This window comes from Mobula birostris, chromosome 12 (assembly GCF_030028105.1).
Source record: "Mobula birostris isolate sMobBir1 chromosome 12, sMobBir1.hap1, whole genome shotgun sequence".
Classification (NCBI taxonomy): Eukaryota; Metazoa; Chordata; class Chondrichthyes; order Myliobatiformes; family Myliobatidae; genus Mobula; species Mobula birostris.
The window spans coordinates 62,744,778-62,761,854 of record NC_092381.1 but is presented as its reverse complement, the minus strand read 5'-3'; the positions used below and the strand labels follow the sequence as shown (position 1 = coordinate 62,761,854).

Here is a 17,077-nt window from a genome sequence, read left to right as displayed (position 1 = left end):
AACTGTGTAACACAATTGACTCCTGGTAAGAATGCCTGCTGCTGTTTATGCCAGCAATCATTTCTAGTCCATTGTAATAATATTTTCATTTTTAATGTTTGGTAATTTGAGCATGCTTTGGTATTATCTTTAAGAGCTCTCATGTGTTCAGCCTCATTTGAGACCTCTTGAGAAAATTACTAATTGATACATTTACTAGTTGCTCTTACATTAAAATACAGCCATTCACCAAATTTTAAAATGCAAATCTTAGAATCCAGTTACATCAAAATATTCTTTAAGTAGACATTTGTATATTCGTGATAAATGAGGGAAATGCTTATTCCTGGCAGTACGTTTGTTTGCAACAGAAAACCTTCATAGCAGTTTCATAATTGTTGAGTTGGGATGTGAATGTGAAACGAAGCACTGGAGAAGTTAGAACAGCATGTTAAACCTACAGCGTGGCAATTTAAAATGCGTGAAATCGGAGGGCCATAAAAAGGATTGACTGCTAACCTCAACACCCCCTAACTTTTCGTGGCTGTGAATGAATTATTCTGCACTTCTGTGGGTTCTTAAGGTTGCTGATGTTTGGTGCGGGATCTGTCTACTCATCTGTAGCTGGTCATTGATTTGTCGTCCTTTGTGTGTCTGTGTGGGCGGGGGGAGGAGTTTCCTTGACGTCTTTATAAAGGGTGGTCAGTAAACAAAACTACGGGTATTTAGCGTCTGCAAATTACATAGATTGGATGGGATATTTTTCAGCATCTGACGTGGAAAATGTGATTTAATTAGAACTATACTGCACTTCTCCAAGTATGTAACTACCCTTCTATGTGGTAAACACCCTGTGCTAATTCAATTTGTACCAAACCGCTGTAAAAGTTCAATACTATAGAAATCAGATTTTCTCCCATTTCTTGTGTAGCTGGCCATTTTTTAAAAGTTATAAACTTGAACCATGGCTGGAGATGTGGTTTTAGAAAAAAAGCATCGGAACTTAACCGATTCGGAATTATTCTAATAGCAGTACTGGAATAATTAATACATTAGTTTTTCGAGTCGCAGTACATTAAATACAATGGAAGATGTTCGAGATGTGAAGTTAACTCACTATTAATTGTTGATCGGCTAAATAGACGTTGCATTCCACGTGTAGTGAAATTTTCGAACCGGAATAGGAGCTTTCGGAAGTCCCTCAGACTATGGAGTAGCCTACCCTTTACGTTTAGATTTACATATCTCCGTACTGTGCATTCCACACTTGTTTGGTTATCCCATGAGTCGACCAGACTTTTCTTGGTAACCTTTCTCGGGATGGCTCCGAGTACATACCGTGTTTTCAGTTCTTTGTCCGTCACATTTATCTGACAACAGCAAGCCTGAGAGATTCATTCTGTGCAGGGAGCCTATCTATCAAAAGCAGATACCCGAAGAAAGTTTGCTGCCAAATGATAAGTGGAACAATTCCATTTTCCTATCATTGATTTACAACGGGCCATTTCTATTTTTTTTCATGCTGACTTTTTGACAGTGATCTTTTGGAACAAGTGTGGCAACGCTTCTTCAATTACAGAAAGTGCTGTATCTGTTCGAGGGAGCGAGCTATTTCTAGGCGCTGTTTTGCTGTTTCTGAACATCTAAATTTCTCGGCAGTGGAACCCGGCCCCTCACTGGCTGATTTCGCCGTGTAAATTTCGGAAGAAATCCTGCTCTTTCGCACTTTTCATCCATTCTTATATCCTGATAGTGTTTTATGATTCATCGACGTGAACCTTGTTATGGATGGGAACCCACTGCCTATAGTGACCGTGCTTACAGCTCCTTATGATGCTCAGAAACCGGGAACTAGCGGGCTTCGGAAGAAAACTAGAGTTTTTCAGTTCAAGCCGCGATACCTTGAGAACTTCATTCAGAGCATCTATGCTTCCATTGATTTGAGGGATCGCCAGGGGTCTACTATGGTGGTCGGAGGCGATGGTCGGTACTACAATAAAGCTGCCATAGAAATCATAGTTCAAATGGCTGCTGCCAATGGGGTATGTTGCTACCCGAGCCAGTATTACGAATGAATTACGCTGACCTTAGTGGGTATTTTCACGGGGTTATAACATTAGTATGTATGCTATACGTCGTAAGTACTTCTGCTGAGGAATGGGCCTAAACCGAAAAGGTACGATTGAGAAAAACTGCCTAGTAGCACGCTTGGTAATTGGAGAACGTAGGTGAATTGAAGCGCAAATAATATTTCTCTAAACCCCGAAGCACGTGTTTTGGTTTCTGCGTCGAGTTGGTAAGTTCCTTCAGTTATATTTGGTACAGAGCAAAATGACACACACGTATGCGAGAAACATTTAGACGGGCAACATCTGAATATACGTTTGTAAACCGAACGATTGATTGATGTTTATCCTTGCTCAGAGACAACCCCCACTGACGGTCGAGGGTTCAAGTCCAACTCCCAAGACTTGGGACCCACATCCTTACTGACTTCACTGCAGTGCTAAAGAATCTGAGAAACACCGCAGTAGGTGGTGGAGGCTTCGTGTGCTTATTCAATTAAAGATAGGAAGTTCTATTGCTTTATGCGAAGAGCGGCAGAAATTCAGTATCAATAGATTTTGCGGTACGACGCTTTATCTTTGTTGTCTGGAATAATTCAATTGGCTGCAGCAATTCCCACGCCACATCACTTCAAAAATGGAGTAAATTGCCTCTAATGCGCACTGAAGCTTCTTTTGGTCGTAACGGTTAAGTCATTCTTTGGTTTCATTGGCAGAAAATAACACATTGCTACTTCGCCTCTGCTTTGCCATTTTTCCTGAAAGAAATGATGAATGTCAACAAATGAAGGCAACTTTGGAGTTGATTTGATGTGGGGCGGAGCGAATTTAATTCTATTTGGATATGGGTAGATGGTAACATTACTGCCCATGCTTAAGAGAGGTCTGCCTGGTTTTGGAGTTGAATGTAACAGTGTATTTAATCAATTCATTTTTAGCTCAGTTCTCCTTTGCAGTTGGGAGTATGAACAGATTATATTGGTTTAGTTGGATTACTTTTGCAGGGGTTCCCAACCTGGAGTCCACTGACTTGATGGTTAGCGGTAGGGTCCATGGCATAAAAGGTTGGAAATCCCTGTAAGGTGTCATTTACTTTTCTAAGGGTATTGTCTTTAAGTATGTTTGTTTTGCTTTTGATGAAATGGTACTGAGCCAGTAGACTCAAAATGTGAAATTGTTCCACATTGTTTCTTTGCTTTTCCATTGACTTAACACAAAACGAAAATATTTGACCATTCCAAGGACAAGCATTCTTTTTAACAATGTTTTGTCATTTTCGGAGTTGGTTATCCTGTTTGGAAGAAAGACACTCGCTATTGTAAGATATGGAAGATTTTCCTGTTTTAGGAGCTGTCTATTTTTATGCTATGATGTGGCTCACTGGTGCAAAGACAAAATACCCCTATTTTACCTGATGCTTTTTTCCCACTTAAATGTACAAAGAAACGTTACTTAATGTTTCACATATTTATCCTTGCCTGTCTAACATTGCAGATTATTTCCAATCCTTTGCTTCAAGCTAAGAACTGACTTAAGACTTAATCAACTCATTTCATGTGTACTGTTGCAGAGAAAATAAGAGGACGCTATCTGTTAAGGCTAGATCCAAAATCACCAGTGGATAAATGTTCCTTAATTTTCTGCATTTCTTAAGATGTTTGAAGAAGTTCATTAACCTTCCCAAGGAACTATGAACGGTATATTTTCTCATAATTTGGTGTCCTCCCTACAACTGATATCCTAGTAAAATATATAATTTAAGGACCATAGTGGAATATATTTCACCCGATTAAGCTGGACAGGAGATTCCAGGAGGACTACATCAAACACATAATCTTAAACATTTTTCTATGGTGATGATGGTATATAACAGATATATTAAATATAAGATCTTCAAACCCATGGATACTTCCAGAGCCATGAGGTAATATTGCAGCTGTATAAAACTCTGTTAGGCCACACCTGGAATATTGTATATTCAGTTGCCTCATAGGAAGGATGTGGAAGCTTTAGAGATGGTGCAGAGGAAATTTTTCAGGATCTTGCCTGGCTTAGAGAGCATGGATCGGCTAGGCTTATACTTGTTGGAATTTAGAAGATTGAGAGGGAATCTTATTGAAACATATGAAATCCTAAAGGGATTGGACAGGCTAGATGCAGGAAGATTGTTCCTAATGTTGGGGAAGTCCGGAACGAGGGGTCACAGTTTGATGATAAAGGGGAAGCCTTTTAGGACCAAGATGAGGAAAAACTTCTTCACACAGAGAGTGGTGAATCTGTGGAATTCTCTGCCACAGGAAACAGTTGAGGCCAGTTCATTGGCTATATTTAAGAGGGAGTTAGATATGGCCCTTGTGGCTAAAGGGATCAGGGGGTATGGAGAGAAGGCAGGTACAGGGTTCTGAGTTGGATGATCAGCCATGATCATACTGAATGGCAGTGCAGGCTCGAAGGGCTGAATGGCCTACTCCTGCACCTGTTTTCTATGTTTCTATGTCTTATGAGGAAAAGTTAGTGAGATAGGGAGGATGAAGGAGAAGAAACTTTGGAGTGAAGCAGGATGAGAGGTGACATGATAGAAATATATAAGATTATGAGAGGTATAGTTAGTGTTGTGACTGCTTAGATTCTATTTAATGCCAGGCACTTTTCCTTTAAATAGTTTAATTGCTGAAAATGTTCAAGTAAATTCAGGAGTTAAATGCTGCTTGCAGTGTGAAACTGTCTACCAATTTTTTCTTGGACAGAATCAAAGAAGAAAGATGTTTGATAGGCACTAATTCCTTTCACGATATTATTTTACAGCATTTCTAATTTTACTTTTTTCGGATATTTCTAGGATCAAGTTTGCTCTAAGCTGTTCTCCTTAGTTATTGCACATACTCAATCCAGTGTGCTTTTCCTTCTTCCTTGTTTCTTATAGTATTTGGAAATAAGATAGGCCATTTTAACTTCACCCTGTTTCAGAGTCTTAAATTTGAGAAACTCCAGTCTTCCTGGAATCATAATTTTAAAAGTCAAGCTTGCCGTCACCTACTTGCCATTCCTTAGTTTTTATACTGTGCCTTTTTTAAAACTGATATAAGAATATAGCAAATAAGAGCTTGCTCCACTACTCATTTGCATTATGGCTGAATTTCTACATCTCTATTCACCAATTCTAGCCACCTTGATTTTTTTTCAGGCACTGAGGGTATCATTCTCACTTAGTCTTGAATACATAGTTATTCTTTGATTTACAAAGGGGCTTTGTTTCTGGGAAAAGTTTCATGAAACATCTTTACGAGGGGTGATTGATAAGTTTGTGGCCTAAGGTAGACAGAGTCAATTTTAGAAAACCCAGCACATTTATTTTTCCTACATTCACACACTTAGTCCAGCGGTTGTGGAGCATACGGATCCCTTCTTTGTAGAAATCAACGTCTTGGACCTCCAGAAGTGGTCCACAGCATGGGGTGATTGATAAGTTTGTGGCTTAAGGTAGAAGGAGATGAGCTATTAACTTCAAACTTTCTGCATTTTCACTCAAAAAGTTGAACTGCAAGTGCATGTAATGAGAGCTGTATAACTCATCTTCTTCTGCCTTAGGCCACGAACTTATCAATTACCCTTGCTGTGGACCATCTGGAGGTCCAAGACGCTCTCATTGGGGACTATGTTGAAAAATAAATGTGCTAGGTTTTCTAAAATTGACTCCTTCTACCTTAGGCCACGAACTTATCAATCACCCCTGGTAAAATTGAAGAATGGCATGCTATTGTTTTTAACAAAATTTAGGTCTATAAATCAAAGGGCATATCTCAAAGTTAAAGCTATTGTGAAGAATATCTACAATTAGAACAATTGAATATACCAGCTCCATCAAATTAGCAAATTTAGGTTTAATACTCTGTAATTCATTATAGTATTTGATACACATCTTGAATGTATGTTGGCTTTTATTGCAACGGCTGTGAACTTATGTAATTCTCAATGTTTTCAGGCTGTAGCTCAATTAATGCATATAGTTACTGCACAATTCTAAAATGTTCCATTTACTGTCTTTGACTAATGCCATTAACAGTTTGGAATACATATCCTCATACTGTATTTAAGGAAGGTAGTGCTTTCATTAGAAGTAGAGCAGTGAAGGTTATCTTGGTTGATTTTTCAGATGAAGCAGTTAATGCTTTAAGAGTAGTTGATTAAGCTTCCAGACATCAGAGTTTAGAAGAATGAAAGGTGATTTCATATTCATATTTTCAAAAGTTGTTGGAGGCTTTTTGCCTCATTGAGTCTGTGCCAACTCTCAGCATTTCCCATTTGTTTCCCTGTAATCAGTTCTAGTGAGGTAAAAAAATAGTGAGGTAAATTACTTCTGTGCAGCTAAATGATTTGCCAGACTACTTAAATCATTACGTAGAACATAGAATGTCACGGCATGGGAACAGGCCCTTTGATTCACACTGTCTATGACAGGTTTGATGCAAATTAAACTAATCACTTCTGCTTGCATATAATGTATATCCCTCCATCTCTTGATTATTCAAGTGACTATCTAAAAGCCTCTGGAATGTCGCTATCGTATTAGTTTCCCCTGGAAGCATGCTCCAGGCACCTATCACTCGGGGGAGGGGGTGGAAAGCAATTGCCACTCAAGTGTTTGCTTATAGGCCCTTTGGCCCATCTAATCCATGCCGAACCATTTAAATTGCCTGCTCTCATTGACCTCATTAGCCCTTCATACACTTACCATTCATGTCCTTAGTTAAACTTTTCTTAAACTTTGGAATCAGACTTGCACTACTTGTGCTGGCAACTTACTCCACACTCTCATGACCCCAGCAACTTACTCCACACTCTCATGACCCTCAAAGTGAAGAATTTTCCCCTCATATTCCCCTTAAACTTTTCACCTTTCACCCTTAACCCACGATCTCTCATTGTAGTCCCACCCAACCTCCAGTGGAAAAAGCCTGCTTGCATTTACCCTATATATACCCCTCCATAATTTTGTATCCCTCTAACAAATCTCCTCTCAATCTTCTATGTTCCAAGGAATAAAGTTCTAACCTATTCAATCTTTCCTTATAACTTTGGTCGTCCAGACTTGGTGAAATCTTTGTAAATTTTCTCTTACTCTTTAAATGTTCTTTACATCTCTCCTGTAGGAAGGTGACCAAAACTGCACGCAATACTACAAATTAGAACTCACCAATGTCTCATACAACTTCAACATAACATCCCATCTCCTGTAGTTAATACCTTGATTTATGAAGGCCAGTGTGCCAAAAGGTTTCTTTACGACCCTATCTACCTGTGACACTACTTTCAACGAATTATGGACCTGTACTGCCAGATCTGTGTTCTACCAGATTCCTCAGTGCCCTATCATTCACTATTTAAGACCTTCCCTAGTTGGTCCTACCGAAGTGCAACACCTCGCACTAGTCTGCATTGAACTCCATCTGCCCTTTCTCAGCCCATTTTTCCAGATCCCTCTGCAAGCCATGATAGTCTTTCTTGCTGCCCTATATACTCCCAATGTTGGTGTCATTTGCAAATTTACAGTTAACCACGTTATCATCCAGATCGATAATATAGATGACAAACAACAGACCCAGCAGTGATCCCTGCGGCACTCCACTAGTCACAGGCCTCCAGTCAGAGAGGTAGCTATCTACTACCATTCTCTGGCTTCTCCCAAAAAGCCAATGTCTAATCCAATTCACTATCTCATCTTGAATGCCGATCGACTGAGCCTTCTTGTTCAACCTGACATGTGGGACCTTGTCAAGTGCCTTACTAAAGTCCATGCAGACACCATCCACTCCCTCGCTTTCATCAACTTTCCTGGAAACTTCCTTGAAAAGCTTTATAAGATTAGTTAGACATGACCTACCGCACACTAAACCATGCTGACTATCCCTAATCTGTCTATATCTATCCAAACACTCATATATCCTATCCTTTAGAATACCTTCCAATAACTTCCTCACTACTGATATTAGGCTCACTAGCCTATAATTTCTTGGTTTATTTTTAGAGCCTTTCTTGAACAGGTGAACAACGCTGGCTATCCTCCAATCCTCTGATACCTCACCTGTGGCTAATGGTGACTTAAGTATCTCTGCTAAGGGCCTGCAATTTCTGCACTTGCCTCCTGCAGAGTCATTTGTCATATATACTTTGAAACAAGCAGTGAAATGCATAATTTGTGTCAAATCAAATCAAATGAGATTGTGTTGGGCAGCCTGAAAATTTTGCCATGCTTCTGACGCCAACATAGTATGCCCACATCTTCAGAACCCTACTTTGGTGTGGAACAAAGACATAGTACCCAGTCATGGGAGAACTTGAACATACGAAACTTGTATAAGCAATGACAAGAATTGAACCATGATGTTACAGCTACCCAAAGTAGCAGGAGCAACCTTTCCCAACTTTCTCATTATAGCTGAGGGGCATCACCAGATGGTATGGAGGGACCACTGCATAGGATCAGGAAAAAGCTAAAGAGAGTTGAACTCTCAGCCAGCTCCATCATGGCACTAGCCTCCCGAGCATACAGGAAATCTTCAACAGGTAATGCCTCAAAAAGGGTATCCATCATTAAAGATCCCTATCACCTAGAACATCCCCTCTTCTCATTGTTACCATCAAGAAGAAGATACAGATGCCTGAAGATGCACATTCATCATTTCAAAATAGCCCGTTCTCCTTTGCCATGACAGTTCTGAATGTATAATGAACCCGTGAACACTTCCTCTGTATTTTTCCTCTTTTTGCTCTACTTAATTTATTTTTTAATAGGTACTTATTGTAATTTACAGTTTTTATTACTGTGTGTTGTGGTGTGCTGCTGCTGTGGAATGGCAAGTTTAATGATGTATGCCGGTGAAATTAAATCTGATTCTGATGCACTCGGTGACCATTTTATTTGGTACAAGAGAACTTGGTGTGCCCTTATGTTGCTGTAGCCTATCCACTTCAAGGTTCATTGTGTCATGAGTTCATCTATGCACTTCTGCACACCCTGTTGCAATGCGTGGTTATTTCAGTTAGTGTCACCTTCCTGTCAGCTTGAACCAGCCTGGCCATTCTCCTCTGATCTCTCAGGAACAAGGTGTTTTCACCCACAGGACTGCTGCTCACTGGATTTTTTTTTGCTTTTCACACCATTCTCTGTAAGCTCTAGAGACTGGTGTAAGTGAAGATCCCAGGAGATCAGTAGTTTCTGAAATACTCAAACCAGCCTGTCTGGCACAAACAATTTATTCTACAGTCAAAGTCACTTAGATCACAATTCTTCCCCATTCTGATATTTGGTCTGAACAACTGAACCTTTTAACCATGTCTGTATACTTTTAATGCATTGAGTTACTGCCACATGATTAGCTGAGTAGGATTTTGTCATTAATGAGCAGGTGTACAGGGGTACCTAATTAAGTTACTATTGAGTGTATATTTCCTTCACTTTGTCCCTATACCAGAGGATAAGTGGAAAATGTTGCTGTACTAAACTGGCTAAGTTATTGACAATTTTGTTGCTAATGACAACAGTTGGAAATTTTTAAAAATCCCATAATGTGATTATTTCTCAATTTGCTATTCTGCTGTGCCAGGTATAGAGGCACGAATGGCAAAGCAGATTGTGGTGAGAATTCAGATGCTTGCTGGTATGAGATGTGTTCATTGTGGTTAAGTATATAATTTGTACCACAATTTGATTGCAGTGCACATCACCACTGCATTAGACAAATGGAAAAGTGGAAGTTGGTAGGTTCTTGATCAGTCAGGGCATCAAAGGTTACGGGGAGAAGACAGGAGAGTGGTGTAGAGAGGATTGATTAAATCAGCCATGGTGGAATGGTGGAGCAGACGTGATGGGCCAAATGGTGTCTTACGGTCTAACAAATGCCTTTCATTTTCTCCTGATTCTCCACCCTCATCAATAGCAATTTACAGTAGCCAATTAACTTGCACAGTTGTATGAAGAAACCAGAGCATCTGAGCAAATTTGCGGTCATGGAGGACATGCAAACTCCACAAAGACATGACCTGAGGTCAGGATCAAATGCAGATGCTGGAGCTGTGTGGCAGCAGTGCTAACTAATCTTTGGAGACTGTTGATGTTTCAGCACTGGCAACTTGATTATTCCCCATTTTATTTAGCCTTCCATTTGTGGCTTTGTTTTCTGCTCCAAGCTGCTCTGAAATAATTTCCCATATCATTCTAGTTCTTGGCCCTTTTAATTCCTGTAAAATGTGCCCCCTTTGTCCAAATTATTGATAGTCTGCTGTAATGTGTCCAAATTATTGATAGTTTGCTGTAATGTGTCTTTTTATTGCTCAGTTGAATTTCATTTGAAACATTCTTGAATCATATAACATAGACGAGCTCGTTTGACAATGATGTTGTGCCATCCTCTTAAGCTACTCCAGGATCAATCTAATGCTTCCCTCCTGTCTGGCCCTCCATTTTTCTTTCATCCACAAGCCTATCTAAGAGTCTCTTAAATGCCTCTAACATAACTACCTCTACCACCGCCCCTGGAAAAGTATTCCATGCACTCATCACACTCTGTGTATAGAGAAAAAAAATCTACCAGACATTTCCTCCTATACTTTCCTCCAATTACCTTAAAATTATGCGGCTGGCTGTCCACTTTATCAATGCCTCCTATCATGTATACCTCTACTAAACTACCTCTCATCCTCTTTGTCTCCAAAGAGAAAATCCCTAGCTCGCTCAACCTTTCCTCATAAGACACGCTGGTAAATCTCTGAACCCTTTAAAGCTTCCACATCCTTCCTATAATGAGGTGACTATAATTTAACACACTACTCCAACTGTGGTCTAGCTAGAGTTTTATAGAGCTGCAATGTTACCCTGCTGTTCTTGAACTCAGTCCCTTGATTAATGAATTGGCCTTGGTTGCAAGTTTCCAGATTTTGCCCTTTTTTGTGCTCGGGTATACTGCTCAGTATTTTCCTGCGGCTGGGTTAGAAGTTAGCACAGCATGCATAGAGTGGAAAGGTAAATGTGGAGGTAGGCTGGTCTGGAGAGAAGCTGTCACTAGGAATTGGTGGAAAGCAGCAGCAGATTAGATTGACATAAAAATATGGTGTGAGGGTGGAAATTGCTGGATTAGGAAGGGCAATGTGAAGATTGGGTGTTGGGAGATCAGGAAGAGAAATGTGAAGATGGAGTGGTGGGAAGGTCAGATAGTGGGGAAGAACAGGGAAGCAGGTAGATATGGTGAGGTAGTCAGAAAGGTTCGCATGAAGCTGAGGAGGGAGAATGTGTCTGGGAAATTAGATTATGAAGACACGTAGTCCTCTTTTATTGTCATTTAGTAATGCATGCATTAAGAAATGATACAATATTTCCCTCCGGTGTGATATCACAAAACACAGGACAGACCAAGACTGAAAAAATTGACAAAACCACATAATTATAATGTATAGTTACAACAGTACAACAATACCGTAAGTCCATGAGCACAGTAAAAGTTGAGTCTCTCAAATGTCCCACATCTCACGCAGACGGGAGAAGGAAGAAAAACTCTCCCTGCCATGCCGACCACAGTCTGACTCTGAGTCATCCAAAAACTTTGAGCTCTGGTCAGCTCTCCAACACCGAGTACTGAGCGCCATCTCTGTCCGAATGATCCGACCTCAACCTCAGTCGCCAACAGCAGGCAAAGCCGGGGATTTTGAGGCCTACCCGCTGAAAGATTCCTGACCACGCAGTAACGACAGCAGCAAGCGAGCGTTTCAGAAATTTCTCCGGTGTTCCTCTGTGCTTTCACGTCCATTCTCCATCAAATCAGAATTGTCCGCGGCCCCTATTTAACAGATACGATATCATTTTTCACCGGAGGGCTGCGCACGCGCAGGCGGACTGTTCTCTCTCTTCCCGCTGAGGGTGTTTTGGAGAGAGCTGTGGCTTGAGGATTTGGATACATTTCTGATTTACCTGCTCGTATGGTGCTGATGTTGCAGGGCTAAGATTTTGTTGTATTAGGAATTCCCAATAGTGAACTGTTCCAAGGCAATGTGATCCATATTTCCTTGCTTTACACAGGTAATCCTGAGTCACCCGATTCCATGACATAGAAATTGTGGCAGGGTTGCAAGGGCAACTTGTAAATATATATAAACATTTATTTGAGATGTTTTTGATTCTTGTAATTTGAGGTGGAAATTGTCACAAGTGCAGTTTATTCTATGTTAAATTGATTTTTAGTAACAGTGTTGAAATATTTTGAGACAGATGTGATCTAATGGCTTTCTCATTTTGATGATGATTGATTCAACAAAATATAATTTGACTGATACCATCACCATAAATCTCTGAATATGATGATCTGTGCCAAATGGCTTCAAGGTTATAAAACTGCACATTTTCCAATTAGGCTAAACTTATATCATGATGGTCTACTACATATAAATGAACAATTTTACATGTAACACAATTCTTGTATTCTCTTAAAGTTCTTCTGTTGTCTATTCCATTGTTTTGGCATATCACTTCTGTCTATCTTTCAAATTTCCACCATAATATTTTATTGCAGTTTGAGATTCCATTTAGATTGCTCAGCTACATATTTGAGGATGTTGTCACAGTTCAGTTCATTGCCATCTCTTGAAGCTTTTTTCTCTAATTCTCTGCTACTTAAGAAATGACACCCTCCGATCCTCTTCCAGGCTTTATCTTGAAGTATAAGCTGAGCTTTTACTTGACTATTTTAATTGATAGTCTTAATGGTAAACAAAAGCCAAATTTCTGGTCATGAGTTATTTAGTAAGCAGCTGACATGCTTTTCCATTTTTATGCCTCATTAATGCGTTTGTTCAGTTGATCACATCTCTAAGGGAGCAACACTCACAAAATGCTGGAGGAACTCAGCAGACCAGGCAGCATCTATGGAAAAAAGTACAGTTGATGTTTTGGGCCGAAACCCTTTGGGCAGGACTGAAGGAATAAAAGCTGAGGAGTGGATTTAAAAGGTAGCGGAGGGGAGAGAGAAACACAAGGTAATAGGTGAAACTGGGAGGGGAGGGATGAAGTAAAGAGCTGGGAAGTTGATTGGTGAAAGAGATGTAGGGCTGGAGAAGGGGAAGTTTGATAGGTGAGAACAGGAGGCTATGGAAGAAAGAAAAGAGGGGAGGAGCCCCAGAGGGAGGCAATGGGCAGGCAAGGACATAAAGTGAGAGAGGGAAAAGGGGATGGGGAATGGTGAAGGGGGGAGGGGACCATTACCAGAAGTTCGAGGAAATCGATGTTCATGCCATCAGGTTGGAGGCTACCCAGATGGAATATAAGGTGTTTTTCCTCCAACCTGAGGGTGGCGTTGTCGCGACAGTAGAGGAGGCCATGGATTGACATAACAGAATGGGAAGTGGAATTAAAATTAGGTGGCCACTGGGAGATCCTGCTTCTGGTGGGTAGAGTGTAGGGAACTGCATTGTGAGTACTCAGTAGCTAAGCCACAAAGTCAAGTTTAGTCCGTTAGGAAATACTGTACCTCTAAATTATTGCTATTCATGATATGTTAGGATGGTAAATGTAAATTGAGAAATGGCCATCATAAAACATGGGAGCAGAATTAGGCTGTTTGGCCCATTGAGTCTGCTCCATCATTCAACTCTGGCTGAATTATTTTCCCTTTCAACTCTATTTTCCTGCCTTTTCTCTTACTTTTTTAATGCTAATATAATTATTCTCATTGTTGGCAAGCACTGTGGATCCAGACACTTCTGCCACTTGTCCAGCCTCATTCTCCATGGTCCAACGTTGCATCCTCTCCAGTAGGCCCATCCAGTGGGCAATTTATTATGTACGCCTGGACATCTGCTTATTAATGCAAATACCTAATCAGTCAATCATGTGGCAGAAACTTAATGCATAAAAACGTGCTGATATGTTCAAGAGGTTCATTTGTTGTCCAGACCAAACATCAAATTGGGAAGAAATGTGATGTATGTGACTTTTGACTGTGGAATGATTGTTTGTGCCAGATGGGGTTATTTGAGTTTCTCAGAAATCGCAGATCTCCTGGGATTTTCATGCACAGTCTCTAGAGCAACAGTCTCTCACAAAATGCTGGAGGAACTCAGCAGGTCAGGCAGCACCTATGGAAATGAATAAACAGTCAATGCTTTGTGCTGTGACTCTTCTTCAGGAAGGGGGAAGAGGGAAGGAGGATAGCTAGAAGGTGGTAGCTGATGCCAGGTGGATAGGAAAGTTAAAGGACTGGAGAGGAAGGAATCTGATAGGAGAGGAGAGTGGACCATCAGAGAAAGAGAAAGAGGAAGGGACGCAGGGAGAGGTGATAGACAGGTGAGAGACAGGTGAGAAGAGATAAGTGGCCAGAGTGGGGAATAGAAGAAGTGGGGAGGGGGAGGGAAAATATTTTATCAGAAGGAAAAATCTGTATTTGTGCCATCAGGTTGGAGACTAATCAGACGAAGTACAAGATGTTGCTTATCCCCCCCCCCCCACCTTCGGGTGGCCTCGTTGTGGTACAAGAGGAGGCCATGGACCAACATGTCAGAATAGGAATGGGAATCAGATTTTAAATGTCTGGCCACCGAGAAATTCTGCTTTTGGTGGATAGAGCAGAGGTGCTTGATGAAGCATTTGTCTAATTTACAATGGGTCTCACCAATGCAGAGAAGGCCAGTTTGAGAGTACTAGACACCACAGGTGACCACAGCAGATTCACAGGTGAAGTGTTGCCTTACCTGGAAGGACTGCTTGGGGCCCTGAACGGAGGTTAGGGCGGTGATGAATGGGCAAGTGTAACACTTTGGCTGCTTGCAGAGATAAGTGCCAGGTGGGAGATTAGTGGATGAATGAACAAGAGAATCATGGAGGGAACAATCTTTGTGAAAAGCAGAAGTTTGGGGGGGGGTGGAGATAATGATATGTTTGAGGGTAGGATCCCTTTGAGATGGTGGAAGTTGAGGAGAATGATGTGTTGGATGCACAAGCATTGCTTCTTCGAATTTGCCCAGGTGAATATATTTGTACTTGCATTCCTGCATTGTGTGAGTCAATCTTGTGATGATGTTCTTGCAGGGGCTGTACTGTAACTGTGAGAGCCTGAAATGTGTCATAAAGACTTTATTCTCTGTCCCCTAACCTTGTCCAAAGCCACAAAGGCATCTGTCAGTTCTGTAGGTGCAGAGCATTGAAATATTTTGGCAGGCTGCAATCAGTGTGAGAGGTCATCCGTTAGTGAGGCAACATGAGGTATTAAAAAAAAGCTCATGGTCTTTCAAGACATTTCGGTGGGCTGCAATCATCACAAGAGGTTGTTCATTGGTGACGCAGTGTGAGATTTAAAAAGAGCTTGGGAGCTTTTGTGATCATAACAATCTATTAGGCACTTTGCAGGGGCCATTAAAAAGAAGCAAGATCTAAGCAGAGTGGCCATTGTGTGAGTAACCAGTGTTAGAGTAGTCAGGATTTGGCTTTCGGGCTCAGGCAAGCAGAGGCGGTGGTTCTAAGCAAATTTCTAGTAAGTATTTTTTCCATTAGTACATAGTAAATCCAGCTGCTGGCCTTCACATGTGGCTTGCACTACTGAGTCTTGCAGAACTATTTTTGCTGACGAGGAGGAGCAAAGGCAGGTTACTGGTGCCTTAAAACCAGTCACTTTGGTCAGATGAGACTCGTCAGCCATGGTTAGCAGCTCATCTAGGAGAAAGAAAACTCTGATCTCTCACTTCCACTGCCTTGTGACTATACCCACTCATGGGGAAGGCCTTTGGAGATAACCCTGAGGAAGAATCCAGAGCTGGAGTCCCTAAGGTGGTCCAACTTCGAGTTTAACGCTGTTTGGCAACTCCAGCGACACTGCTGGTACCAAACTGTATTGGTCTGCTGTTCCTTTGGATTCATCAACGGTGTTGAGAAGGGGAGACTGTTGCATGGGCAACAGCTTGCTCACCATATGGAAATGCCCTGGCTTGTGAATCACGGAGAAAGCAGGAACACAATAACCATGGGTTGACCCCAACCAGTGGAGGGCCTCATAGTACACTGAGAATGCTCCAGAGTTAATGGTATGTGAGATGTGGGAACTTTGGAGCTTCAGCTCTTTAGAGAATGTGTTAAACAGCTTAATGTCCTTCAGCTCATATGGGAGAATGAGGAAGTGATTGGTATTACCTACAGGGATGTAATCACTCCTGTTACAGGAGGCAGGTACCTGGATGACTGTCCAGAAAGGGAATAGGTAGCCCCTGCAGAGTACCCCTGTGGCCATTCCTCTCAATAATAAGTATACCACTTCAGATACCGTTGGGAAGGAATGTCCTATGGGAAGAAGTCGCATGACCTGATCTGTGGCACTGCGTCTTTCTCTGTGGCTCGGAAGGGAAGGGGGAAGAAGAGGAGTGCAGTAGTGATTGGGGATTCCGTAATGAGAGCAACAAACAGCAGATTCTGTGGATGTGAAAGAGACATCCTCCCAGGTGCCAGATGCAGAGACGTCTCAGTTCAGGTTTGCAGCATTCTAACAGCCGGAAGCCATGGTTCATATTGGTACCAATAACATAGGAAGGGAAAGGTAGGAGGTCCTGAAGAGAAAATACAGGGAGTTTAGAAAACTGAAAAGTAGGACCTCCAGGGTAGTAATCCTTGGATTGCTGCCTGTACCATGCTCCACTGAGGATAAGAATAGGATGATTTGGTAGCTGACTGATTTGTGGCTGAAGATTTGGTGCAGGGGGCTGGGCTTTAGATTACTGGATCATTGGGATCTCTTCTGGGGAAGATGTAACGTACAAAAAAAACACGGGTTACACCTGAACCTGAGGGGGACCAATGTCCTTGTGGGAAGGTTTGCTAGAGCTGTTGGGGAGGGTTTAAACTAATTTGGCTGGAGGATAGGAACCAGAGTGATAGGACTGAGGATGGGGCATTTGGTATACAACTAGGTGCAGTGTGCAGTGAGACTATGAGGAAGGACAGGCAGACGATAGGGATGGATTGAAGTGTAACATGATGCCAAAATCAAAAAGGGTGATGAATTCAG

At 41.5% G+C, this 17,077-nt stretch overlaps 1 protein-coding gene across 2 annotated transcripts in view; it reads left to right on the top strand.

The window, feature by feature from the left end:
* The window catches only part of pgm1 (phosphoglucomutase 1), a 90,061-nt gene that overhangs the window by 29,453 nt on the left and 43,531 nt on the right, over nt 1–17,077 (top strand). Inside the window, exon 1 of one of the 2 annotated variants that reach the window (XM_072273904.1) lies at nt 1,669–2,021. The exons of the other annotated variant lie outside the window; for it this stretch is intronic. Within the exon in view, the coding sequence (XP_072130005.1) occupies nt 1,764–2,021 (258 nt within the window). The 5' untranslated portion in view covers nt 1,669–1,763. Of the gene's footprint in view, nt 1–1,668; nt 2,022–17,077 lie in introns of those variants that run through there. 2 annotated transcript variants of the gene reach the window in all.